The following is a 26785-nucleotide window of genomic DNA, read 5'->3' as shown; positions in this document are numbered from 1 at the left end:
CAATCCTTTGCAATGTTTGGCTTGCGTGCCCTATCTATGCACTCTTTTCAGTCCCGGGGAGCGAAATAGCAAGATGAAAAGTTCCATGCCATAGCTTTCGGTTTGCTCCCCATGTGCCCTTCATTTGCTTCATGTCATCACTCAACCTGCCTTTGTATAGCCATCCCAGGGACTCATACAATTTCACAAACCAAACACAGCCTGCTGGATCAACGAAGCCATGGAGTGCGAAATCGCCCGGTATATCGGCTCCAGAGCTTGAAAATGCCAGATATTCCTCACTCGAGCCCTTTGATATCGTATCATCTTTGGTCTCGGCCGTGCCCGCAATTTCGGGAAAGTCTATCGTCCAAGGATCCTTTCGTGACACATCCCAGTGCAGATATTCATATTCTCCATCCCAATGGCCAGAAAGTGCTCTGCGAACCGACAAAGGAGATGCGATTTTGCCTACAGGGTCATTTACTATTGAATTTGTCAACAGTGATGGCCGCCTCCGTATTTGTTTCACGAGCTCAGCCATGTGACACTGAATGAACGCAGCCGATTGACGACCGCGGTGCACAGCAAGGTCTATTGGGGTGGATCCGTTGCCGTCCTCAATGCCTATAGAAGCCCCATATCTGAGCAGGATATTGCAAATTTCCTCGTGCCCTTGATGCGCGGCATAGTGAAGAGCAGTGCGCCCGTTCATGTCTCTAGCATCAGGCTGGGCGCCTTTGCCCAGGAGGGGTTCCACAATGCTTGTGTGCCCTGCAAACGCTGCAATGCGCAATGTTTCGCCGAGGACCTCCTTGGAATACTCTGAGTGCTGGCACAGTGCCACCTGTAGGTCTTCCACTTCTTGGTTCTGTCTGGAAGCGAGAACAGGCAGATGTCTGTCAATGCTATGATCAACGCCATCTGACTTCGTATATTCCCCCGCAGACATGAAACATCCTTGGCGCAGAAGCAGATCTGCGATCTCATACTTGCCACGAGAAAATGCCTTCTCGTACAAGGTGTACTGCGAGGAGGAGTTCTCATTAATTCCGCGCATGTTGGCGCCCAGGCATATCAACTTCTTCACAGCTTCTATTGACCCTGCTTCAACGGCGATGCCCAAAGCAGTAACAGTCCCACGTGTCTTCTGGTCAAGCTCGGCTCCGTGGTCGATGAGGACTTGAATGATATCGCAATTGCCTCTATACGCCGCTACTTGCAAGACAGTTGTCCTGAAGTCCCCTTGTGAGATATTCGCACCAACATCCAAGAGAGCGAGAACGACTTGAAGATCGCCTGAAGCACAAGCTTCGTGCAACGCGCTCCAACCCTCCGAATCGGTTCGATTCACCGTGACACGTCGTGCCGGATTTGGGTGATGAAGGAGTCTTCGCACAACTGGAAGAGCACTATATCCGGCGGCATGTACCAACAGCGTGCTTCCATCGCCGAGCTCGGCTGAGAGTGTGGCTGCTGGAAGGGTTTCTATTATATCGATGACCACGTCGAAATGCGCATACCTCATTGCATTGTCTAAAGCGTTAATGTCCTCCACCGCCTGATCAGGACAAAAAGAATCTTCGCCGATCATGAGTAGTTTAAGGACGTTTCGGTGGCCAAAATGGCAAGCCCATCGCCTGGCGGCTGAGGTGGGTTTTGCGCCGTGTGCCAAAAGCTCTTCAACAATGTCTATAGCGCCCTTCATGGCGGCATAGTCCATGGCAGTGAGTCCCTCCTTGTCAACCAGGGTGAGGTCTGCTTTGGCATCGAGAAGGCGTCTCACGGTTTCCAGAGTAGCGCAGGCAGCGGCTGCTATGAGAGCCGTATGGAACTCACCGCCGCTCTGGTTGACTGGTGCGCCACGATGAAGGAGCTGAGAGACAGCTTCAGCATGGTCTCTCGCGGACGCAGCTTGGAGGGGGAATCCAAATCGCCCTCCAACGCAGTCAACGGCCAAGCCTTGGTCAGCCAGCCATTCCACGACGTCTGTCAATCCCAGTAGAGATGCGTAGTATATGGGATTTTCCAAGTGGATATTCTTAGCTTCCTCGTCCACCTCTGTTGGTAAATCCTCCAAGGAAGCCGAAGTTTCGTCCTCGGTCAAGTCTGAACTAGACTCGGATCGGCTTGTGGACACCTCGGACACCTCGGAGACACCATCCCTTTCCCACAGTGATTCTAACCCGGTTCGTCCAGCCTCGATGATTCTTTGCTCCAAAACGGGCGTCCAGACTCTCCAACTCTGGCTACCAGGGTCGAACGCTCGTTTAGTACTGTCTATAATGTCTTCGCACGGTCGTGGTTTCTGGTGGAAACTGTGAAAATACCAGGCCCACGCAGCATATGACAGGAACGGGTAGAGTTTCCTGTCGCTCGGGATGTCGTTGAAGACGTCAAGCGTCAGATAGCGCAGACAAACTCGGGACAACGCATCCATCTCGGCTGATGCATCGGCAAAACACATTTTGGCCGCCAAAGGATTCTCGGTCCCATGACTGGTAAGATACTCCTTGACAGAGAAGTGGACAAAGTGAACGGTATTATTGGCGATGGACGTATCCCGCGAGTCCAAACGCAGGCGCAGGAGAGAACCACAGAAGCCTAAGACCGTTGTCTTAACGTAATCTTCGTTGACAAAACACTCTTCCCATTCGTCTGGTAGATCATCCTCTGGGTATTCTTCGATCTCATCATCAGACACAATGAGGGCTTCAGCAAGCTCTTTGACCTGGAGTGGACGAACCGCGAACAGAACCCATCGCAAGATCATGCACGCTTGCTTGCGGTCTCTGCTCTGGAGACGATCAATCTTCTCAAGCTCGCGCGCATAAGCTTCACTGATCCCTGATGGCATTCCGCGGATAGTCTCCTTGAGTTGTTTGGCATTCTGGCCGGGTGAGATCTCCTTCTCTAGCAACTGAATCCAGAGAAACATTCCCTCGCTCCGCTCTGCCGCCTCGGTCGCGATCTCCCGGCGCAGTTCCTCTTTTTTTCGGGAAAGTTTCCGATCGATCACGCAATCAGAAAAGGATCGCACATCGGAAGCTGTGTCTTTCGACGTGATTTGGTACTCCAGCCTGCTGAACCCAGCGTCGTGCATACTATCCTCGCCCAGGTATTCGCGGATGTCTGCGACGTCTCGACTTACCACCAATACTCGAGCTTGCGCTGCAGGTAGGTGACGTATGAGATCGCGCAGAAAGATGTTGCGAGAATCGTCTTTGTGATACCCTGCAGCTGGTGAAATGTTGCTGCATTCGTCAAATCCGTCCAGGATAAAAAAGCATCCTGGGCAACTCTGGCCCACCACAGCAAACAGCTCCCACAGCTCGGAACGCGTGAGGGGTCCATCCCCCTTTCTCCCGTTGAAGGCTTCCTCCACAACATCGAGGGTCGCGTCATTGTCGAGAACTTGTGAAAGCCAAGATCGAAGAACAGCATACGGATCACGAGTACGCTCGCTGTCAGCGACGCAGAAGAAGTACGACACTTGGTTGTGACATGTGGCTTTAAGGTGTTGAATGATCCAAGCCGACATGATGGTCTTCCCGAAGCCTGCGGGGCCGTGTATCCATAAGAGCTTTGGTAATGTCGCACCGTCTGCTTTCCACTGTCCAAAGACATCTAATTCAAGAGCCCAGTTGCAGGTTCCGGAATGATGGTAACCCAAGGCCGCTTCCAACGTGTCCTGAGTATAGATCGGGTTGATCTGTGCTGAAAGCCGCGCTCGTCGTTCCGCCGTTGAGGCCTTTGAGCTCATGATGTTCTCTTTCATGATATTGAGCAGTTTAGCCACCATCGAATTGCCGCACTCCTGGGAGACCATAGTGGCCCTCTTATAGACTTCATCTTCAAGGCTTCCAATCTGCAGCATTGGCTCCTCCACAACGTCCTTTGCAGTCAGGACTACACTCTTCAGTATCCTTTCTAAAGTAGGCAACCCGACGTCAGCATGCATTTCAGAGACGCTTCTCGCATGAAAGCTCTCTGCATTTGAGGGTCCGATATACTTACTTGCGGTCTTTTGTGCATAATAGCTATGCGTTCTCGCAAGGAATTGCAAGACTGCCGTGTAAAGCTTCACCAGAGACGAGGCGAGCTGCGCACTGAGAGCTGAAACGCGGATGAGCATTCGTGTCTCAAGTTCTGTATAAAGAGCGATAATGCTGGATATCTTCTCAACGGCCTCAAACAGCTTTCCGAATGTTTGGCAATCGTTGATAGTCATCTGAGAGTGTCAGTGCAACACTGGACATACTGTAATGATTGCAAAATTTTATCTACCGAGGCTAAGAGAACGAGGAAGCATACCTGAGTGAGCGCTTTTATAATTGCCCAAGGAATCGCAGCATGTGGTACGTATTCCACTGCAGCATCGCCAATCTTTTGGAATCTGACAGCCCAGTCGCAAACTTTCACCAGAACGTCTCTGAGCAGGACGTTTTCGCCCTTTTTATTGGTGAATAGCACCCACTGCTTCTTCTCGCAATCTTCCTTCTTCGTGTTGACGATGTCGATGAGTTTTTCGGGACTGGTCGCCACCAAACTGCTGTCTTTGGTGAAAGACTTGAGGCGTTCTTTGTGTTCGGGACCGAGCGCTACAAATGCCTGCTGCCAAAGGTTGTTCATCTGCGAGGTAGAGATCAGTTCCAACGTTGTTCACCTTCGTGCTGTTACCCCCTAAATTTGGGATTTGGTGCTTGCCTCGCATGGTAGTGCCTCAAAGTCACTACCATCACTATCCTCATCCAATGCAATAGTCGCATCGACACCTTTGAGTGGTGTATGCATCTTGGCACCACGTTGATAGACTGCTCAACTGGTCCAGCCGTAAGCCACTGGAGGCTGTGGCGGCGTAGGGGGCGGTAAGGATAGAGTAAGTAGGGAGACAGACCCAGCAGTATTGAATCTCTAGAGGTTGGCTAAAGATACGCGCAATGCAAGTGCGCATCTACATCAGAATTCTAGATTTCTCGTAGTTGACGTCTTAGCAATACATAGACTCGGGAACGCGGTGGTGCAGGTGATCAGCTTGCTCTCACATAACCCCTCAATTGCCTGCCAGCCTGATGATGTCCGTACCAGGTGTGAAAAGGTGAGAGCCAGAACTGCTCGTATTGCCGTATTAGGATTAGCCTACTCAGGTTTACACGCAGATGAGTGGATGGTAGGCGCATATGCATACAGCACTGGCCACACCCAGGTGTCTGGTCAGCACCAGGGCCCGCAAGACGCTTGACCAGTTCGGCAACGAAAAGCTGACCGTAAGCTTGCTGGTTCAGTCACGACTGAACTTGTCATGGTGAACGTGTGCATCAAAGGCCGGCAAAAGTGGCTCTTTGAACCTCAAACCAGACTTGGCCAACACGGCCTTCTCGGAGCACACAGTGGCAATTGACTCCTCCGATGGGCGCAAAGAAAATCCTTGAACAATTTGTAAATGTCGAGCAGCTGTGGTAATGTCGAGCCAATCGATCCAAAGTTCCCGTCCTTTGGGAAAAGTCGGTCAGGGTTCGTAGAAAGCGTGGTTCAGCTTCTAGGTTGCTATGTTCTGATAGGCTGGAGAGCTTTCGCGGTCCTCAGAACATCACGGCCACGTCGACTTCAGCTTCGCTGGGAACAGCGGGAACAAGCCTTTCAGACTAAGGCCAAGTTCAGATATTCGGAGATGCCCCAATGTTGGGAGCCGTCACGGGAATTCGTACGAGTCTAGCCAGACGTCCAGATCTGAGAGACAGTGGGATCGAGGCGAACACTTGCGCTCTGCATGCCCAGAACGAGTATTCAGTCACAAAATGACCCAGTTGGCAGCAATCATATCCGCAGCGGCGAATAAATCCTTTACCACTATTTTCAACCGGACGATAGAAGAGTTCAGACGAGACTGGGAGCTGGGTGGTGGGGGAGACTTTTTTTCCCGGGTGGGGGGGGGGGGTGAGGGGGTGGGTTTTGCTGCCACCACGAATTGGATGTCATCCATCTGAAATATACTTCGAGAATCGCGGTATTAGACGGTATAGCCGTCAGCGTCCACATCAGCTACCAGCACTACGACCGCCGCTCAGTCTCGCATCCTCGTCGCGGGCGCATGAGCTTGCTCCGAGAAGGGACCTGTCATGGTCACATTCTTTACTGCAATTTTATTGTCTGGCAGGTTATGACTCTGCTACCAAAAGCGTTCAACAAAAAGGTTACGGGCATGAAGCTTTCAAATCAACTGTGACTATCGATGCAAGAGGTAGTCTCGACATCCCAACGTCATTCTTCGTTTCGGCAACCTCAATCTTTAATACTTGGGTGTCGCCAGGAGGGTGGGTTGTTCATCTGATTTCACTCTCAAATTGCCCCGTCTTCACCGGTATCGAGTTCCTCAAACGCATTCCAGGTGCCATTGCCAATGGAGTTCACGGCACCAAATGAATTTCATCGATGTCCAGCGGTCCATTGAGCAACGAAAGATTCACGTCTATCTTGCATTGAACCCCGTCAAGAACATGAGCCCAGTGTTCGACAAACCAAGTAGATCGAATCATCATCTACTCTCATGAGGCGGCGGGGAGTGTTCAAGGGGCCCATGGGTCGCTTTGTGCTGTCACACTACATAATTACTACCGGATGTCGCACAACGCAACGAAGCAGCCGCGACGTTTCTAGGTTCGATAAGACGGTATTGTCATCCTACATAGCTTCTTTTCCTGTTTCCTTCTTAAAAAGCATCTCGGATCTTCGAAGACACAAATCTTTTCCAGATGTATCCACATCAACATCTAAGCCTAACCGGCCAGATATAAGATCGAAGATGTCAGGAAAATGGCCCACACCCTCCGGCCAACGGAAGGGGGTGCGAGACTGGTGTCCAGCAGGAAGGGAGGTCTCGCGTGGCAAGCGGCGGGTACCGTGTTATCAAGGGGGGCTATTTTAGACGAGAAAGAAAGCGCTGACTTAGATGTGGCGGTTCCAGATTGTGCCATTTGACCACCATTTGTCCAAAATGCGCTGATCCTTACCATAATGCCAGCGCGGGGAAAAAAAGAAGCAAAGCTTGCAGGTGGCCGCAAGCTGAAACCTATGCAAGTATGTTGCCTGGTTTGGGCATCGGTATAAGCTTTAAACGGCGACCTGACTCTCAGCCCCAGACATTCTAGACGGAGGTGATCTTTCGGTGCAGTCTTAGCGTCACATTCAAGTGACTCGACTGGCTAATGTAGCTACACACACAACATCCCGTATGGAATTTGATACCAGAGAGATCCGGAGTTGTGATAAGGGAGGCCAAGAACCTCGAAATTTTGGGGTCACAGCTTGCTTGCATTTGAGCCACAAGCTTGAATTTCTATCATGAATCTGTAGAACCTCAGCACGGCACGCCGCGTGGGGGTGGTGTTGTACTTGAAAGTGTACGCCGAAACAGCCTCACTCGACGTGATCTTCAATATGCGCAGCTTGGCGCACAAGCTCGGGATTTGAAAGGTTCCTAGCCTCCAAAAGTCGATCATCCGTGGAGAGTCGACGATCTTTCCCTCAGGATCGTGATCACAGGCCGGCCTGAGATGAATTCATTGGCGGGGAACAATAACATGGTTGACAAATTGAGCGCCACGAATCAGATGCATGGGCAAACAACCCTGACGGCGCAGTAGATTACCAAGATGGCGAGATGCATCTGGGCTACACACGGCCTGATGTAGATCACCGACTAGGTAGACCCGAGTTCCAGGTCGGGTTCTGCCGAGCATGAATGATGATTTAGATGGAGGTTACACAGCATCTTGCTAATCAGCGAGTTCAAGTTGCTTCAGCTCATGCACCTTGCGGACATATCCATGAGCTCGTGAGGCTAGATCATCGTCGTCGTTGACGCCTTGCGGTGGTGTTTTGGTATTTTGGCCGAACTTTCCTTCGTGGACGGGTCAAGGATTCTGGCACCTAGAATGTCGATGACTGCTATAAATTTCCATATGTTCAAGACCTTGAGGAATTGAATATCCTGTAGGTGTGAATATTTGTGTCCGCATAATCTACCGGGAATAAGAGGTGAGCATGGTTTGTTTGCCCGTCTCAAGGATGTCCCCGGGCATTTTTGGGCACACTGCGTCAAGCCTTCCTGCAGGATGGAGCCGAGCCCTTCATATACATACTGAATTTATCTTGACCGACGTGGAGCACACAGCGCCAGAAACGTCACATGGCAGATTGTGCTTCCCACCCGCTCGACGCAATTCCGCGCTCATATATCTCGCACACATAAGACACACACAAGCAGAGACAGACAGCAGAGCCTAACATCAACCACCAAATGCGTCTTCTGCATGTCCACGGCTGACATGGGACGATAATGACGTGCGTGTGAAGTCCAACATGTCGCTTGATCGCTTCAGGAATGATACACTCTAGGGCAAAGGTGTTGTGGCTATGTCATACAGCGTTTCTCTAGCCACATTCCATCATTGGCGCCCGTTGTGCCCTCGTGGACCTCGGCATGCTACATCGCTGTGATCTACTATTGTTGAATGCTGTCGGAGCATTATTGCCGGACCTCTCACCAAGGTATATGTGGCAATGTGGTCAAAGGGCTACTTCAAAATATTTTAGATCTGCCGTACTACTCGAGGGATACACAATCCTCCGCCCATCAACGACCTATGACAAGCTCGCGCTTCAAGAAGTCCGGCTGAGTCTGATGCCCCACTGGCCACTCGGTTGGCCAACTTGAGACTCTTTGCTAGGACAGATAACCCCGCGAAGGAGGCAAGGGCTCTTTACTGATAGATCTTCAATCGGGCAGAAGTGCAGAATGCCATGTCCATGGTCGAGATCGTCACTCGACAACGTTGTTGCCTACACCTGAGCCTAGAAGCATCCAGACATCTGCGACGGCGACGTAATAGGTTACACATGTTCATGGACTCAGTGAATTAGTATCTCAAGATGTAAAGGCTTTGTTGCCATCCTCGGTATATAAACCTGGCCTTTCTGTCTTCAGATAGTTGTTGGTCCTCCCTGGATCCTGTCTTGAAAGGACAGTCAAGCCTGCGATAATTCACTGAATAATCTTTTCACAAACCAGTACCACCGCTATGGCATCCCAAGAAAACCACCTGCGGCCCACTGCTCCTAAGAAGCAGGTATCTTACACCGTTCCGGACTCTGGTCCGAGCGCTCACCATGACTACGAGGCCGAACATCAGCCTTCGACACTTAATCGGGAATCGGACGAGCCGCCAGCTTCTGGAGCATCCGAGAAGCCTTTCAAAGATGACTTAGAAGCCGGGAGCCCTACAACGATCCCGCGTCGTCCCACCATCTTCAACCGTACCTTCACTCAGCAATTCCGAGCTGGGGTAACTGGCGAGGCCGAGAGCGAGGTGGATTTTTCTGGTCTCTCTCAGAAAGAGAAGCGGAAAGTCGTCAAGACCGGGATGAAGTCGTACTTTCTGGACACGAACTTCAAGAACCGTGAGCATCATCTTCAACCGACTCTGGAGCTAGACTAAGGTACCATCTTATCACAGACATTATTGCCGCCCTGGGAGAATTTGTCGGCACGACCATGTTCCTCTTCTTTGCTTTCACTGGAACTGCTGTTGCAACTGTCGCCCCTGCCAACCCTGGCTTCGATATCTCAGTTCAAACATATATTGCACTGTGCTTCGGCTTCTCCCTCATGGTCAACGTGTGGGTCTTCTACAGAATCTCTGGTGGTCTCTTCAATCCAGCTGTAAGTACTTAAGCAATTGCTTTATCGCCAATTCCCGGTTTTATTGTACCTTAAGCTAAGAAGGCGCCTCATCTTGGGGCATAACAGGTGACGTTGGCTCTTGTTCTGATCCGTGCCATCACCCCTATCCGTGGTGTCTTCGTTTTCGTCGCTCAGCTCCTCGGCGGCATTGCAGCAGCAGGCCTTGCATCGTGTATGTTCCCGACCGACCTCAGCGTCAGCACTACACTCAGCGATGGCGTATCCCTTGCCCAGGGTGTGTTCATTGAGGCCATCTTGACGTTCGAGCTGGTCTTTACTATATTCATGCTTGCTGCTGAGAAGCACCGTGCAACCTTTATCGCTCCCGTCGGCATCGGTCTCGCCCTCTTTATCGCCGAGATGAGCGGCGTCTATTATACTGGTGGAAGTCTGAATCCAGCTCGGAGTCTGGGTCCGTGTGTCATCGCTGCCAGTTTCCCCAGCGAACACTGGATCTACTGGGTCGGCCCATTCCTCGGCTCTTTGGTCGCCTTTGGGTTGTACAAGGCAATCAAATTGCTGCGCTATGAGATGGCGAACCCGGGGCAGGACTCCCATGAGTGAATAGACGCTGGAGTCTACATCGATAGGCTCTTGCATGCAGTCGGGATCGGGTGGAAAGTGGGATCTGGAGATGATCGGGATGGTGTATTGAAGCTGATTTTGGGAATGAGGTCACCCATGAATATTTTTGTTTATATACCTTTGGTTTTCTGTGGCATTAGGGCAAGTGAGGAGAGAAGTCAGCTGAGGGTACTTCCTGTTTTGAATCATTACATTCGTTGTATTCAGTCATTGTACGCTGAATAAAGTCTTTCAGGATGTTCTGGCCCATTGAAGTGCGCCCTTCAGATTTTTCGCAAGCTTGTTCTTGGTGTCAGCAGGTCACCAAGGATAAGGTTCTCTTGGCCATAGATAATTATTCCATTCCTGTTGATTATAATTGGGCGTGGAAGTTTTGCTTTCACGGACAATAACTCCATTTGCCCCGAAGCTTCTGCATCCGAACTCGAGCGCTTGCTCCCTGCTACCATCAGCGGACCGGGCACAGCTGAGAGCAACAAGGCGGTAAGGAAGATCATGTCCAATGAGACTGCAAGCTCTTTCATCGGGCAGCCGGCGATTACACTTTTGAAGGCATCCATAGCCCTTGCCAAGTGAAAGGTTGCCACACTGTCACCAATGTTCAAGCGTAGGGATAGGCATCATGCAGGTGCATCCAAAATTAATATGCTTAGAAGACTTTATCATTTAGGTGCATATGTAGCTACATGCATGATTCTGCCTAATGATTGTCACACAACACACATGAAAGGCTTTTCCTCTCTTGGCAAGGCAGGCAGCAGCGACTCTGTCTTACGCACATTTTCAAGATTATCCCCTCTCTTGAATCTCCTTCCGTGGGGAGAGTTCAATCAGCCCTGGCTCCAGATCAATCTTCGTACCGCAATGAGGAAGGCTAGCAGACTCTGGCGACGTCTACGGGGCGGCCGTAGTGACAAAACTCAAGTTGCTGATGATGCTACTGGCGACTCGAGTAACCTGAATAGCGACTCACAGGAGTCAGCATTGCCGGTTGCCGTGCATAGTGATGCATTGGACCCACTTCTGGCTCCGGAGCGAGATGACAGAGATACCGCCGAGACAATGTGGCTCGATGCTTACAAGAAACTGGAGGAAGGACAAGAAACGAGGGAGATGGTTATAGCCTATGAAGAACTCCTCGGCCAGCAGCTTAATGGTGAGTGAACCGCAACTGGTCCATTCGTCGTGGCAAAGAGCCAACCTCACACAAAGTACTGAGGACATGCCTTAGGATTAGGCAAAATGGTTGAGATTGACGTGGATGCTCCGAACGCCTTTTCTGGCTGCCCCAATCCTGAAGAAAAGATCTCTACTATGAGGAGAGTGACAGAAGCAACACTGGAGAAAGCCTCCCGTCACAGCGAAAGCAAGCAGAAGTTTGTCAAAGCAGCCAAGGTTATTAGCACAATCAGTTCATCCATCATCAAGCCGATGCTCCAGACTGAGGCCGTAGCCTCATTGGCAGTAAGTAAGCCTACAAGCTTTCGTCGCCAAGGCATTGGCTAATACTTCAACTGCAGTGGGCCGGTGTTTGTGTTGCTCTAGAGGTTTGTCTAAACTTTTTGTCCAAGCGTTGCAACAGATCCTCACACTCCTCTCAAGTTCTCGATTCGAGCAACTACTGCCAGCCTTGACATGGTTGAAGGTCTTAGCCATGTAGCAAAACGCATGGAGTGGTACATGCTATTGCACACTCTACTCCTTGAGAAGACACAATCAAGAACGTGTAAACAAGACAGTCAACACACTGCACTTCGCGACTGTCTCAGAGATAACATCCAGGAGCTCTACTACAACCTGCTCATCTATGAGATGCAGTGTGTCTGCTATTGCTACCGAGATAGCCATGTTAAGAAGACGTTGCAGGCTTTAGTAACATTGGATGATTGGAAGGGTCAGTCAAGCTGTCAGCGCAACCAACCTGGAGCTACACTTTTTCTGACAATGTTCTCAAAATTAGGAAGACTGACTAGCATTAAAGAGCTGGAATCCCGCATTCAACTGGACGTGTCTCAATTTGGACATGTCCAAATACAAGACGACCTCGACAACATTGCTCAGAATGCCGAGAGAATGTTTACCGGCATTGATCACTACCTTCAACGGCTCCTCGAAAATCAGGAACAAACTTTCAGTGTCCAAGAGACTATACGACTTCAAGAACTTGTCGGGCAATTCTCCACTTCGGACTACAACAAGCAGATGAGACTCAATCCCACTCGCATACCAGGGACTTGTGAGTGGTTCTGTAATCATGATACTTTCAAGGAGTGGCTTGGAACAGATCATGGACTTCTGCTAGTATCTGCAGACCCTGGGTGTGGCAAGTCGACTCTAGCTCGTTGCTTGATTGAGGAGGTACTGCCACAGCAGAAATCTACAGGCAAGGTCAGTCTTAAAACTCTCCGAATGGCTCAACCGACCTCTGTACTGAAAGTCTCGCACAAGCTGCTGTATTTCTTCTTCAAGGATACCAATGAGCAGAAGCGGCTCAGCACAGCCATATGCGCTGTTCTGCATCAAATGCTGCTGGATGATCATACTCTCGTCAGCAAGGTGGAAGATCGTATAAAACAAGCGGGGGAGAAAGTCACCGAGCACACTTCGATTCTCTGGAAACTTTTCTCCCAAGCTTGCGAACGCTGTTCGGAGAGTATCATTTGTGTATTGGACGCCATTGACGAATGCGACCCTGGAGACAGTCCTGAGCTTATTCGAAATATCCAAGACTTGGTTAAGAGTGAGCTGCGAATCAGGTTTCTTATTACCACCCGTGGATATCCCCGACTGTTAAATCAATTCAATGCATACGAGTCTGGCTTGATCTATCTCGACGGCGACGGAAAGAATGAGAAAGATGCGATACAAGAGGAAATTAGCCTTGTTCTTGACTATAGATTGGAAGAGCTGTCCAAAATCAAGAAACTCGATCAGCAGCCCGAGAGGAAGACTGCCATCGAGGAAGCTCTTCGGTCGAAGGGGTCCAAGCAAAGGACTTACTTGTGGCTAAAACTCGTTTTTGATATTTTGGGACGAATACCCTGGAAGTCAGACAGTGACTGGAAGAAAGTGATCAACTCACCTCCACAGGATGTGAACGACGCATACGCAACGCTACTACAAAAGGTTCCCGAGGAAGAGAAATCTTACGTCAAAATTCTGCTGCATCTCGTGGTCGCTGCGCGCAGACCACTGACCCTACGAGAGATGGCAATCGCGATAGTCGTCCGTGACAATCCTGGCGCCATTGACGAGAAAAGCTTGGGATTGCAATCAGACACCGAATTCAAGAATTGGATTCTTCACACATGCGGCTTCTTCGTCACCATCTACAACAACGAGTTGTATTTCATACACCAGACCGCAAAGGAATTTCTAGTGAATTACGGACGAGACGCATCATGGCCGCAGGTGCTTGATTGGTTTTCCCCGGTAACTGACCAGATCGCTCACAAGAGCATGGCAGAGAGCTGCATATCTTATATCTCTTTGAAAAAGTTTCGCTATCGACGATTTCAGGAACGAGCCAGGGCATTTGAATATCCGGAGCTTCGCAAAGCAGACTGGAACAGGGCCGAAGAGAGAAACTGTCTCTTCAGAGACCATGGATTCCTTGAATACACTGTCAACTTTTGGACGGATCATTTCGAACTCTGCCAAAATTTCAAAGGTTTTGATTGTGAAGACGTGGAAGAAGCATTCACATCGCATTACATCGCCTTGTTCGTTCCAGATGGCACCAATGCTCCTGGCTGGATGTGTTTGCACCCATGGAGCTTTCAGAATGATTCGCACCATGTTTTAGAAGAAGTCCAGAGCTTGTTCGGCAACTACAATCTGAGCTATACGGCTTTACATTCTGATCATTGTCGCCTCCTCAAGTATAGCCAGTGTCAGAACGCACAGGCTAGCAACACTTTGCTACACACCGCTGCGAAGCTGAATGCTTCCAACTGTGTTCGATATCTCATTCTTAATGGTGCTGAAATCGACGCTCAGGATGATTCGGGCAACACTGCTCTGTGTCTGGCCACGCGTGGTAGCGCAATGACATCGGCGACCACCCTTCTCGACTACAACGCGGATGTTAACCTCGGCAAGACAACTGATCAGTTGCCTTTAAGTCATGTGTTGAAGCAATTGCAAACTTTGAGACATGAGCCTTTCGAGCTGCTACGCAAGATTGTTGACCACGGAGCGGACCTGAATAATACTTTCATGAAAGGAACGAGGCTATGGAGACCTTTGGCATGGATCTCCTGCATCGTGTGGGACAGTATGGTGCCATACAACTTGGATTCGAGCAGTACACTGTCGTTGGACGAGTGGGTAATTGGGAAATCTTCCGCATCCGAAATCAACTCTGTACCTGATCTCTTCCTGAACCTGGATCTTTCCTCAGAAGAACACTTTGTGGCCGCGTACAACAATAGCCTCACAAAATTCTTTCTTGATCATGGAGGAAACATTGACGACACTTTTCCATATGCATCCGAGAACAATGATCACGCAGTTCCCATGACTGCGCTTGAACATGCCTGTGTTTTTGCAACGATAGAGGAGCCCACTCACACATTTTGGAACGCCTTGTCCCTCTTGTACAGCGGTGCAGATGGCAGTATCAATACCGAGACCACACACTCTGCTCTCGACAGGCTTCTTTTCCCGGAACCATATGAAGCAGAACATTATTTCGACCTCACCTCTACACTGCGAGGCAAGGATCGCTGTCAGATCCTGGCCACGCTGCTGCTTGAGCAAGGTCCAACATCGGGATATATCAACAGGAGATTCGCAAGCAAAGCCATGCAAACCCGCCTCCACATGGTCGCCAACGGAGTGAAGTTTTTACAGATGAAAATGGAGCTATTGTTGAGCCACGGGGCATATGTCGACTGCCGGGACGACAACGAGAAGACACCGATGCACTATTTGGTTTCACGGGGGTGGTGGGGATCGGAAGAGTGTGCAGCTTTGAAACTGCTCATAGATAAAGACGCAGATCTCGAAGCGCGGGACTCGCTCGGACGAACACCAATGCATTACGTCGAAGATTCAACTGCGCTTGACATACTCGTCGAAAACGGCGCTGATATTGAGGCACGAGACTATCAAGGAAACACGCCGTTGCTAGCTATCTTGGCACGTGGTGAAGATTACAATGGATCAAAACTCATACAATCTCTGCTTACAATCAGTTCGGACCCGACAGTTAGCAATTGTGCGGGGGAGACACCAATGCATATTGCGGCGACACTTGGCTTGATCGCGAGCCTTGCACATCTGCTCGATGACGGGGGAGATCTGGAAGTTACAGACAAGGCCGGTGACACGCCTCTACAGGCTGCTTTGAATCATCAATCACTCGAAACAGCCGTCTGTCTGCTTGAAAGAGGTGCCATTGCCAAGCCTCTGATGGAACGCGGATTCGACATAGAACAACGCGATGGACATACTGGCGCAACTCTGCTGGCCTTTGCATCAGGCTACCATGCTCATGATATTGTGAGAACGCTGCTGCGGCGAGGTGCGAACCCCAATGCACTCCCCAAAGTCGGGTTAGCCGACGTAGAGAGGTATCTGGACCGGGCAGATTGCATGGGCATTGAGTATAAGTGGTCATTCAAAGCTAGGAGATTGTACAGCCAAGCTTCGCAAATTGAAAATCCGGAATTCTTATTCTCTCGTCGGCATGAAACTTTTCTTGAAGAACGACCTTTACACCTTGCATTGCGCAGCCGATGGACACACGATGCCGCGATCACAATCGATTTACTGCTGAAGCACGGGGCTGATATCAATGCAAAATCGAGCGTGGGGATGACACCGCTACACGTTGCGTGCGAAAGAGGCAATGAAGAAGGAGTGCATTTCTTGCTGCAAAGGGGCGCGCGTGTTAATCTCACGAATTGGGACGATGAGTCGGCTCTCTATTTTGCATGTACAGATTGGCAACCAAGCCCAACGCTTCTTCAAACCCTCCTATTGCATGGGGAAACTTTGGGCTCGGGTTGTTATGATGAGCCTGAGCTGTACAGCATGGCTGAGGCCTGGGAATATGCTGCAGATGACCCGAATGGCAACGAGTACGAAGATTCTGATTATTCCAGCCATAGCTCTTGCCAGAAAACTGACTCCGACACGATCAACGATTACACGACTGGTCTGAATCACATTTCGTGCTGCCCATGTCGACAGTGTTGTCATGAGAGGCAGGCTTGTGCCACGGCACAGATCTTGATGGATGCAGGTGCTTGGACACAGCTTCGAGATTATAAGCAGAAGGTCGATTCACCTGTTGAGAAGGCCAGGGAGAATGGGTGGGCGGATCTGGCCATGCTCCTGAAGGAAGCAGCTGTGCCAAATTGGCGACGTGCTTGGTTGCCCCCGAATACGAGGAGGTGGTCTTTACCTGCTGAAAAGTCAGCGAGACTTGACCTTGATCATTCAGATGACGATTCAAGCAACGGAATGGCAGGACTGTGAGGGTGGTCATTTTGCTTGCAAGGGACAGCGCCCCACCCAAGCTCGCGTGGGACCGATAGTAGTATCAAACTGAGGATAGCTGCAGCTCAAGGGGCCACATTCTTGTACGAAGATTGATTCTATTCGAACGTCTAATGTTCTCTAAGTTCAGATCGTCTGAATATGCATGGAAATCCCTCAATTTCGTCCGAACGACTCTCTGGTGTTGACTCTGTCAATGTCGTACGGGTTACCATCGTAAGACTTGCGGTGTGTAGAAACCGCTGTACCACCACTCAAAGATCGACGTCGCTGTGCGTTCCGGCTGGCATACGCCGGTTCATCCGCTGTCTTTTCGGTGTCGTCCACAGCTTCCGAAGATCCTGTGTGCCCAGGTTCCTCTCCCTCCGAGCTTGAGTCTTCTTGGCGCAGCCGAGCCATGAAAGCTTCGGACTCTGCAGCGAACTTGCAACGAGACCGGATTGCGGCTCCATACTTGTAGAACAGGAATGGAAACGGCACACATGCAAGGGCCAGGAACGCCGGGATCGAGGACGCCCAGTTGGTACCAAGGTCCGCGTACATGTACGACGTGAAGAGAGGAAATGCGGCGCCAAAACAGCTGCGGATGACTGAGTTGGCGGCAAGGACAGACGCCGCAAAGATTGTGTAAGCGTCAATAAGATAGTTCATGATGCTCAAGAAGAGCAACACCATTCCGAACCCAAAAGGAATTCCGGCAGCGATACTGACAGCCCAATGGATCGATGTCTGGTTTGTCCAAGCAAACCAGAACAGGCCAATAGGAACAGCGATGCAACCGGTCATTGCTGGGGGAAGTCGGGTTTCTGGTGGCGCAAAGCCGTTGTTTTTTGCTTGCACACGTTGATACCGCCCATTTTCCGGGATTGTGTAGATAATGGCAAAGATCATACCTACCATCACGCCCAGAAACGCTAAGCCGCCGATGCCTTGAGACCACCCTCGTTCTTGTTGATACACAATGGGGAAGGCTGCGAAAAGCATGTAGAGCGTTCCGTAGATGATGGCCATATAGAGCGATAGAAGCAGGACAATCGGCTCCCGGAATAACAATATCCAAGGACGCAGCAGCGCGTTTCTGAAAGACTCTCCGAGATTGACTTTGCCCTGATCATGCTCCATCTTGCTCACGTAGCATTTTCCCGTCATCTTTGATAGTTTCGCCGCCCGCTGTCGAAGCAAGTATGGAGCATAGGTCTCGGGAACAAGAGCGGTCCCCAGAAGCCAAAGAGTCCCAGAGAAGGCCGCCAAGAATCCCATGACCCAGCGCCAGCCTGCTGCCTGGCCCAGAAATCCACCGATGATGGGACCGAGTACAGGGCCGAGGAAGGGCGCGGCTGCGAATAGTGCCATTGCCAAACCCCTCTCAGCTGCCGGGAACATATCTGCGATGACGCCGCCCGAGTTCGCGAGAGGGGATGATCCGAAGGCACCCGCGAAGAAGCGCAGGACGATCAAAGTCGCAGCACTATTCGCCCCGGCGCAGCCAGCGTTGAATGCCGTCAGCACTGCATACGTGCCAAAGAAGAGGTACTGCCGCCCAAACAACTCGCTTAGAGGAGCCCACATGAGTGGTCCGATAGCAAAGCCGAGCACGAAGAGTGAGACGCCAAGAGTAGCAACTATCTGGGAGATTCCAAACTCTTGAATTATTTCTCGGATACCTCCGGTGTAGGCGGACGAGAGAAGAGCCACCGCCAGTGTCGTGAGGGACACCATCATTGTGATGAACCACTTTTTTGGTCTGCTCCATCCCATTGGATTTCGAGGATCGTTGGGAATCCATTGGACTAGAAACGGATCTTCTTCGGTACCCGAGCCAGCATATTGGTAGTTGAGTACTTCTGATGTGACTCCAGCTTGGTCAGCAACCAGGCGCCAGTAGGGAAGTTTCGTCGGGGCAACGACTTCGTCGCCATCGTTGGCTTTCATACTAGGGTATGCTCGAGTTATTGGTAAAATTAGGTATAATGGGCGAGACAAATAACCGCCAGCGCGTATTGTGACGTTGCCAAAGGAGTGCGAGAACAGACGAGGGTGGTCGGAAACAGTTGCTCATTTCTACAGTAATGGGAAGAAGATCCTACTTGAAGGGTCTCACAACATGATAGCTGGGCAGAACACAAACGGCGAATGCGAACAACGCGGCATACGGGTGGAAAATGGCGCCGGAATTCCGAATGACGTACGAAGGAAGACATCACATACCATGGGACCGTCGTTCTTAAGTCCGAGCTCGAGCGCTATACTAGGTGGGTCGGAAGGACACTACCAGATTCCCGTGCATAACCTGGTGATCCGGCGCACTATTTAGTACATTGCTTAGGATTTCAAGTAGTGTCAGCAGTGGAACTTGGCTCTTCCGTTGCATAAGCCATTCATAAAACTCCACCGGGCTTTTCACCAGCTCCCACGCTTGCTGTTATTTTTGGCACTCTACACCCTTTCGATGCTCTGATCCGGAGGGGATCTCAGATCTGACAGGGATAGTCTTGCCTGTCCTGGCGAGCTTGGCTTGTTCCCAAGGATCGGTCGCACGCGTCGACTTCTTGAAGGCCCTATGAATCGTGCTGGTTTGGGACGAATATGTGATGTTGGTTTGAATTGAGGAATAGAAGTGGGCTCGAAGCCCAGCGCTCAGCAGCCTGGCTTTTGTGTGCGCGTCGCCGCGACAGCTCTTCACGTTGAGATTATGAGGATCTTGGGTAGCACCCTCTTAAGCCATCGTTGACCATGACTGAGAATCTCGCTGGCCACGGTTCAAGGTCAGCTCCAGCAGCTATTCAGATTGTTGGGCCCTCATATTGCAGCCCCCTATAAGAATAAGTACTGACCAAATTACTATTATCGAATTCATGCACCGATGTTCTTTCAGCGGCCAAATTTCTTAAATCCCTTTGCATATTTTCTTGCTGTGGATGTAAAGTGGCTTTTTCTTAAAGGTCGTTTGAGATTCCAAGGCCCGTCGACTCCGTGCATCAATGTGACCTTGAGCTGCAAGAAGACAGTTAATTCCCTTCACTCAAGTTGATTTTGCTGTTCAGACATGTCCGCACCACCAGCCGGGGCTGAAGTACGTAGCTATTCATCCCGTAGACCTTCCCACCCCGTCCTTCTTAAAACTCCTTCTTTGTGGGTCACAGTGCTACATGGTTCGCCGTGCCGATTCCGACTGCCAGTAATACATATGGTGCATATTTCAAAAGCATGTTCAGACAGTGGCGACATCGTCCCTACTGCCCCTGAATCGAGTCAGTTGCTGAGTTGTAACGAGATTGATTGGCAGCGCAGCAAGCATCCGGGATCATTGGAAGATAGATCCCTTGTTTGCCTTGTCTCAGCTGGTGATCGAGTTTATCAAGAAGACTGTAACTTCTTCATTCTTGAGTAGGAGTAAAATCAACATTTATTAGATACAGGAACAAATACGAGTTCACAATATTTATAAGATCAAAAGTAATTTTCCAGGAAGGTGAGCTTGACGGCCGTGAACCTCATGCTCTTATGCTTGATCTATTCATGGCATGAGCTGGCCACAGAGCGCACCACAAACACCCGGCCGCCACAAAAATATGACTTGACGTGACTTAGCTTGATCCCCTGCTTGCTTCTTGCCGCTTTAGGTAGTACCGCGCCCGGATCGCGGCGTTTGGCCAACCGCCGAAGCGCCGGCCGCCGGCCGGTCCGTCGTCGAGCTCAAGTTCAAACGGATTTGGCGGTGCCAGGGCTTCTCCCGCTCCGACGGAAATCAGGTCAGTTCTCGAGTTGTGCATTGCACAAGTATGCACAAGTTGACACCAGTCTATTGGTAGGCCGGGCTAAGAGTGCTAGCTACAGCAGCTGCGGGCAATACTCGAGACATATCGAACAGGCTAGGAATGACACCAGGGTTGAAAGAACAGCCTTGGCGAAGACACATGTTGAATTGAACACTGGTCCAGATCTACATAAATATGAAAGTGTTGGAAATTGTGCATTCATCTAGTCAAGCGACTGAGGATCTGTACATCTATATACGACAGAAACGCTTATATCCAACCATCTAGCCGGTACCAAGTACCTCAAGATTCATAATTACAACCCATCTGCGGAGAAACAAGAATAGCCCCCTTCAACGCCATACAAAAATCTGTCTACACACATGCAACGCAAGATTTACAGAGCAAGAGCGGGCGGACATCTATGACGCAGTCTGCCTGTCTTTCTCCCCCTCCTCGGCGCTCTCGTGGTTGATGAACAGGAACGAGACCAGCACTATGCCTGCGCCGACCCAGTAGATCCAGCTCGAGTACTGGGCGTACTGGATCATCTCGCCGATGAGCGAGAGCGGGATGGTCAGCGACAGGCCGACAGTGACGACCAGCGGGGAGGTGAGCAGCATGGCGAAGGCCCAGGACATGTCGCTGACGAAGGAGGAGAGGGAGTTGAGCTGTAATAAGAGTTAGCATTTTCTTGCATATTTTCAATCAGAGCCGTCACGAAAAACACTCACAATAATAATGGCCCACACCTTCCCCGTAGGCGGCCACCCGAACGGCTCGATGCCGGTCCAGTGCAGGAGGAAGAACCCCGGCCACAGGAAGATCAGGTTGAGCAGGCCGACGAGGCCAAAGAAAAGCGGCATGTTGACGCGGTCCTCGTCGCCGACGCGCCTCTTCATGACGGTGACGTACAGGCCGTACACAATAGCACTAAAGAAAGCCATGCCGTCCCCGACGGCGATGCTGGCCTGGCTCTTGTGCGGGAAGCTGCCGCGGTCCTCGTCGCTCTTGCCCGACAGGTCGACGCTGGAGATGAGCACCACGCCGGCCAGCGACGCCAGCACCCCCGCCAGCTTGCGCGCGCTGAAGGACTCGACGCGCATGGCGGCGCAGAAGATCAGCGTCCACACCGACGACGTCGACGTCAGGATCGTCACCGACCCGACCGAGGTGTACTCGAGACACGCCGACGCGAAGTAGTTGGCGCAGAACCAGAGCATGCAGAACTCGAGGCTCAGGATGCCTGTCTCGCGGAGGGAGAGCTTGTCGGCCGGGGGCTTCTCGAGACCCGGCGCGTCCTGGATCTGCATCGCGCTCGTGGTGCTGTCGCCTGAGCTGCTGCCCGCTTCTGCGTCTCGGTCGTCGTCTTCATCGTCGTCTGCTTGCCCGCTGAGTAGACCATGTTCCTCGTCATCGGATGTCTTGAATACTGTGGGCTGCCCGAGCAACGAGTTCCCTCTCGCCCTCTTATTCCCACCCCCTTGTTTATACTCCCTGCCCTTCTCATTAACCCACAGCTCTACCAGCTCCGCCCTAACTCCCTGCATGCCATGGCGCATATAGTACCTCACAAATAGCGGTATCAGACTGATCGCGAAGACGGACGTGTTTATGTATACCACGAAAAACGGTTTATCGTAGGTGTGGTCGGAGAAGATGTAGCTCGCCAGGAAGTTGGACGCCGTCCACAGGAAGACGGTGAGGAGGAGCAGAGCTATGCCAAGGGTGCGGCGCGCAACGCCTCCCAGGCCTAGACTCGCCAGGAGCCCTCCTGCTCCTCCTTTCCTTGCTGTGCCGAGTGTGCCTGATGCCCGTAGTGATGCGATGGAAGCGCTGAGCGGGCCTGAGGAGAGGGATCGGCGGCGCATTTCTTCTGGCTCGGGGCCCAGCTCGGCTGTTGCAGCCAGGGGCTCGAGGGGCGCCATGGTCGTCTATTTCCTCGACGGGAGCGAGGTCCGGAGGGAGGATGCTCACTTCCAAAATATGGCTTCGAGCTCGGGTGTTCGGCCGGTGTAGAGAGGTGCTCATCCCATTGTCTGCTCGAATTATTCAGGGTAGAGCCGCGGTGGAGGATGGACGTCGGGCAACGCTGGACTAGCACAGCACTGTCTCTATATCTCGCTGAAGAGTGAATAAATACGTCAGACAAAAGCTATTAGGCGCAGGTAAAAGAATGTGCAGCTGAAGATGGCAAGCAGATAGGGAACCAGCCAAAAGAGAGAGCGTTTGGTTTGGCGAGACAGTCAGTCAGTCAGTGACGGCACACGACGGACAAAGTAGCTACCGGGGGAAACCATGTGTCCGTCTGACCAGAAACGGCGGCCGCCGGTCGTGCCTTATCGATTAACCTACAGGTGGGGGGTCCCCTGTCTCAGCCCCTGGGCCTCTGCAGGTCTGCTGGACCTCTGGCAGAAGAAGGTGAGACTGTTTTTGGGAGCACCTGCATGTGCTGGGACCGTCTGCACTAGACGCTCTATCATACCCAAGTGTCGCACCAACAAGTCGACCGTTGAAGAGGTCATGCCACCAAAATAAATAGACTACTCGTTCTGCGCAATAGAATAGCGAGCCAGTTGCATCACGTACTGGCTGGTTAAGGGATATGTAGATATATTTCGCCGGCAAAACTCCCCAATGAACTGACACACATATGCTCCCGTTTCTCCTATAGATAAATATTCAATACTGGCCCAACTCATTCATCATTCCGTCAGTCCAACAGTCCGTGTTGTCTCGTCCCATCCAGTCGGGCCAGAACATCCAGCACCTCCTGTTTCGTGTCTCATCTAGTGATGCGTGATGTGTGCAAGTCCCCGCGACCTCTCTTACTCAATGCCTTCTCCACGCCAGTCACACGAGATTCGACGATGAATGCAAGCTTGGGTAGAATGCCCAGGGTTCTACAACAGGCGACACAATGCGGTTCCGTATTCCCCACCACGGCCCTCTCCGTCTGGTATTGCACGTTAAGCCGTCTCCCTCTTGTTCCACCAGCCCCGCGACCCATCAGCCAACCAATCAATAAACCATTAGACCGTGAAATCAACACGAACAGCCGTCCCTGTCGTTCTCGAGGTGGATGTTGATGGGGTCCTGGCTAAAGTCCCCGCTGAACTCCTCGCTCTCCTCCTGCTGCAGAGCGTTGCGGGCAATGACCTCGAAAGCCTGCTCGACATTGATGGCCTCCTTGGCGGAGGTCTCGAAGTAGGGAATGCCACCCTTGGACTGGCAGAAGGTCATGGCGCGCTTGGTGGAGATGACGCGCTTGCTCTCCTCGACGTCGATCTTATTGCCCAGCACGACAAAGGGGAACGAGTCTGGGTCGCGCGGTGAGGCTTGAATCAGGAACTCATCGCGCCACGAGTCGAGAGCGTCGAAGGATTTGGAGTTGTTGACGTCGAAGACGAGCACGCAGCAGTCGGCGCCACGATAGAAGGCCACGCCCAGCGACTGGAAGCGCTCCTGGCCGGCCGTATCCCAGAGCTGTGTAACAATAATCAGAACCTATCGAGCTGTAGATACGCAAAGAAAGGGCTTCGCACCTGCATAGTCACTTGTCGGTCATCGACGAGCACCTCCCGCGTAAGGAAATCAGCACCGATCGTGGCCTTGTAGCTTGCGCTGAACTTCTTGTTGACCTAGAGGGGACGGTCTCGTCAGCATCACTGGTGCACCGGGCATATTGGCCAGCATCGTGAAGATCGTCGAGCTGCAGCGCGGGTATGCACATGTAAGAGGTCGTACATATTGGTTCATCAAACTTGTCTTGCCGACACCGCTATCACCGAGGATGATGACCTAGACAGAAGAAGGACGTTAGAAGTGACGAGACTGGAGGTTGGAACTCCGTTGATTGCGACTGTACCTTCAAGAGGACCTTCTTTCTGGAGCTCATGGTGGGCGGCTGAACTCTGTTGTTGGGGAGGAAGAGTAGGAGGATGGGAAATGGATGACGCTTGACACGCAGTTAAGCGCGCACTGACTGCAGCAGCTGCGCCGTGGGATTTCGACTCGGAGTCAGAGAGACCAACGAGATGGATGGGAAGTCAAAAGGCCAACAAGCAGACCACGTGTTGGGGGTGTTGTGGGTTCGGTTGAGTAGACGATAGAGTAGAAAAGAAAAGCGCCGTGTAGAAGTGGAGGATGGGTATTCGGTGAGGTAGTCAGTCTAATGCAGGCAGAGCAAGCGAGCAAGCGGCGGATGGCGACAGAGTGACAGAGTGACAGACAAGGCCAACGTACTGCGGTCCACTATGGTAGGTACTGTGGTACTGTGGTACTGTAGATAGGCGATAAACGACATGCGACAGACAAGTGGAGGCGCATGATAGCGGAACAGGAGCGGCAAGAGCAGGGGAGCAGGGGCAGGAGCAGCGCCTACTGCACTGTGAGATGAGCACGTGCCTGCCTGCCGTGTCTTTGTTTAGGCCTGGCAGGAAGGCAGGAAGGCATGAGGCAGGCCAGTGGCAGGCCTAACTTCCTTCCTCCTGACCGCTGCTGCAGCAACTAGACGTATCTGTGTCTACCGTAACAGTAACTGTTAACTAAACTGCCTACGGCAGACTAAGCACAGTGACGGTGACGGTGACGGCAACAGTGACACCCGATCGTCATTGCTGCAGGGGCCAGGGCTGATCTCGTCCGATCCCATCCCATCTCTCTCAACTCCAACGACGACCTCGGGAGGTAGGATAGAGTTCTCGATCCATACATCACCATCAAGCCATCGACATCACCAACACCACCTCCACCTCCGTAACCTGACAACCAATGCGTCCACCACGCAGCTAGCAGGCAGGGTAGGCAAATGGCCGACGACCATGTCCTCGAAAAGGTGCACGCCCTGAGCGACGTCGAGCTGGCCTGCCTACTGTCGCTCATCAGCAACGAGCACTGCATCGTCAGCACCCCCGCCGACTGCCTCCACGACCTCGTCACAGAGCTGCAGCTCATCACCGACCGCACCTTCGGGCTCAAGTCTGCCGTCGTCGAGTGCACCCCAAATACCACCCTCGACGACTTTGCCAGCTCCCTGCTGCTCCAACCACACGCCTCCAGTCCCACCACCATCCGCTCGCACTCGCCCTACCTTTCACGAAGCGCCCACGACAGCTACTTTCCCGCCGGCCATGTCTCCTTCACCCATGCTCCTGGCCGGCTTGGCCAACCAGCCATTGCGCCCCTGACGCCCCAGACCCCAGGGCCCTCGCACAGCCAGATAGCCAACATCATCCTGGCCAAGAACCTCGACAAGGCCCCCAAGGCAGTGCAGATACAGGCCCTCGAGCTTCTACGGACGAAGCGCATCTTTACGAGAACGTCCGTTCAGACAGCGCCCAAGACATTTATGCTGGTGGCAGTCCTAGGCGCAGACAGCGGCGGCGAGGCGAGGGTGACGCAGCACCTGAACGACTTCTTCTACGTCGCGCACTGGGTAGATCCGGACGAGGAAGGGTTCGCCCACCTAGACGGGGACGACGCATCCTCCATCTCATATACCGACGACGGCGGGGGCGACGACCAGGCCAGCATCGCCAGCACGGCCAGTGTTGTCAAGCGACGCAGCCGCGGCAGCACCAACGACCTCCTGTACCGCAGCAGCCCGAAGCCCCTCGCCATACCATCCAACACCAACACTGCTACTGACAACAAGCCACCCGCATTCCCCGCCGCCGACATTTCCCACCTCCGCCAGCTATCCCTCCGCACCGCCATCGACATCGACGTGCTACGCTACCAGATGAATATCATCTCCTTCCTACGCATGCATCGCGCCGTCGCAGGCGGAATCACCCCGCAGGCAACGCGGCATCTCGAGCAGCTGGTCAAGACCCTTGCACCCCTACATGGGCTCGAGTACGTCACCCCAGCCCTGGTGGGCGTCGCCGCTCGCAAGGTGTACCTGCACCGCATCAAGATGGTCGAGCCCGCCAAGGAGAGGAGCATGCAGTGGGGTAGCGAGCTCGGCGCCATCGAACGGCTGCTCAAGGACTGGGGGCCTGAGGACGTTGTTGAGGAGGTTCTTGCGGTTGTCTCTGCGCCTGTATAAAGATAAAGGCGGCTGCGGGAAGACATTGTATATAAAGTGTTTGGTTTGTTGCCTTGCTTGGCTGACTTGCGGACTCACTCGTGGTTGGCTGTTTGCTTTGTGCGAGCGTGCGTTGTGTGTTTACGAGATACCCATATATCCTGCTGCTTACTCGACAGGGAC

At 52.1% G+C, this 26785-nt stretch overlaps 7 protein-coding genes across 7 annotated transcripts; 3 read left to right on the top strand and 4 right to left on the bottom strand.

Annotated features, from left to right (window-relative positions):
• Positions 1–34: 34 nt before the first annotated feature.
• Positions 35–4611, bottom strand: J7T55_005383 (uncharacterized protein; the record flags this gene model as incomplete). The annotated part of the gene is made up of 3 exons (XM_053133704.1): positions 35–3909; positions 3997–4210; positions 4294–4611. 3 exons carry the CDS (start codon positions 4609–4611, stop codon positions 35–37), a joined length of 4407 nt encoding a protein of 1468 aa, XP_052988569.1.
• A 4448-nt stretch (positions 4612–9059) lies between these two features.
• Positions 9060–10285, top strand: J7T55_005382 (uncharacterized protein; the record flags this gene model as incomplete). The annotated part of the gene is made up of 3 exons (XM_053133703.1): positions 9060–9438; positions 9495–9700; positions 9788–10285. The coding sequence occupies 3 exons, from the start codon at positions 9060–9062 to the stop codon at positions 10283–10285; spliced, it is 1083 nt and encodes a 360-aa protein (XP_052988568.1).
• Positions 10286–11170: 885 nt separating this feature from the next.
• On the top strand, positions 11171–16792 carry J7T55_005381 (uncharacterized protein; the record flags this gene model as incomplete). The annotated part of the gene is made up of 8 exons (XM_053133701.1): positions 11171–11462; positions 11538–11770; positions 11827–11853; positions 12089–12200; positions 12267–12542; positions 12618–12694; positions 12755–15882; positions 16045–16792. 8 exons carry the CDS (start codon positions 11171–11173, stop codon positions 16790–16792), a joined length of 4893 nt encoding a protein of 1630 aa, XP_052988567.1.
• A 177-nt stretch (positions 16793–16969) lies between these two features.
• Positions 16970–18745, bottom strand: J7T55_005380 (Efflux pump FUB11; the record flags this gene model as incomplete). Its single annotated transcript, XM_053133700.1, has 1 exon — positions 16970–18745. One exon carries the CDS (start codon positions 18743–18745, stop codon positions 16970–16972), a length of 1776 nt encoding a protein of 591 aa, XP_052988566.1.
• Positions 18746–20993: 2248 nt separating this feature from the next.
• Positions 20994–22499, bottom strand: J7T55_005379 (uncharacterized protein; the record flags this gene model as incomplete). Its single annotated transcript, XM_053133699.1, has 2 exons — positions 20994–21242; positions 21306–22499. The coding sequence occupies 2 exons, from the start codon at positions 22497–22499 to the stop codon at positions 20994–20996; spliced, it is 1443 nt and encodes a 480-aa protein (XP_052988565.1).
• Positions 22500–23616: 1117 nt separating this feature from the next.
• J7T55_005378 (uncharacterized protein) lies at positions 23617–24469 on the bottom strand (the record flags this gene model as incomplete). Its single annotated transcript, XM_053133698.1, has 4 exons — positions 23617–24057; positions 24117–24212; positions 24319–24372; positions 24440–24469. The coding sequence occupies 4 exons, from the start codon at positions 24467–24469 to the stop codon at positions 23617–23619; spliced, it is 621 nt and encodes a 206-aa protein (XP_052988564.1).
• Positions 24470–24827: 358 nt separating this feature from the next.
• J7T55_005377 (uncharacterized protein) lies at positions 24828–26623 on the top strand (the record flags this gene model as incomplete). The annotated part of the gene is made up of 4 exons (XM_053133697.1): positions 24828–24830; positions 24890–24961; positions 25137–25260; positions 25362–26623. 4 exons carry the CDS (start codon positions 24828–24830, stop codon positions 26621–26623), a joined length of 1461 nt encoding a protein of 486 aa, XP_052988563.1.
• Positions 26624–26785: the final 162 nt, after the last annotated feature.

The sequence above is a fragment of the Diaporthe amygdali genome (assembly GCF_026229845.1).
Source record: "Diaporthe amygdali strain CAA958 chromosome Unknown NODE_38_length_435494_cov_65_447576, whole genome shotgun sequence".
In the NCBI taxonomy this organism is placed as follows: Eukaryota; Fungi; Ascomycota; class Sordariomycetes; order Diaporthales; family Diaporthaceae; genus Diaporthe; species Diaporthe amygdali.
This window is presented reverse-complemented; position numbering and strand designations above follow the sequence as displayed.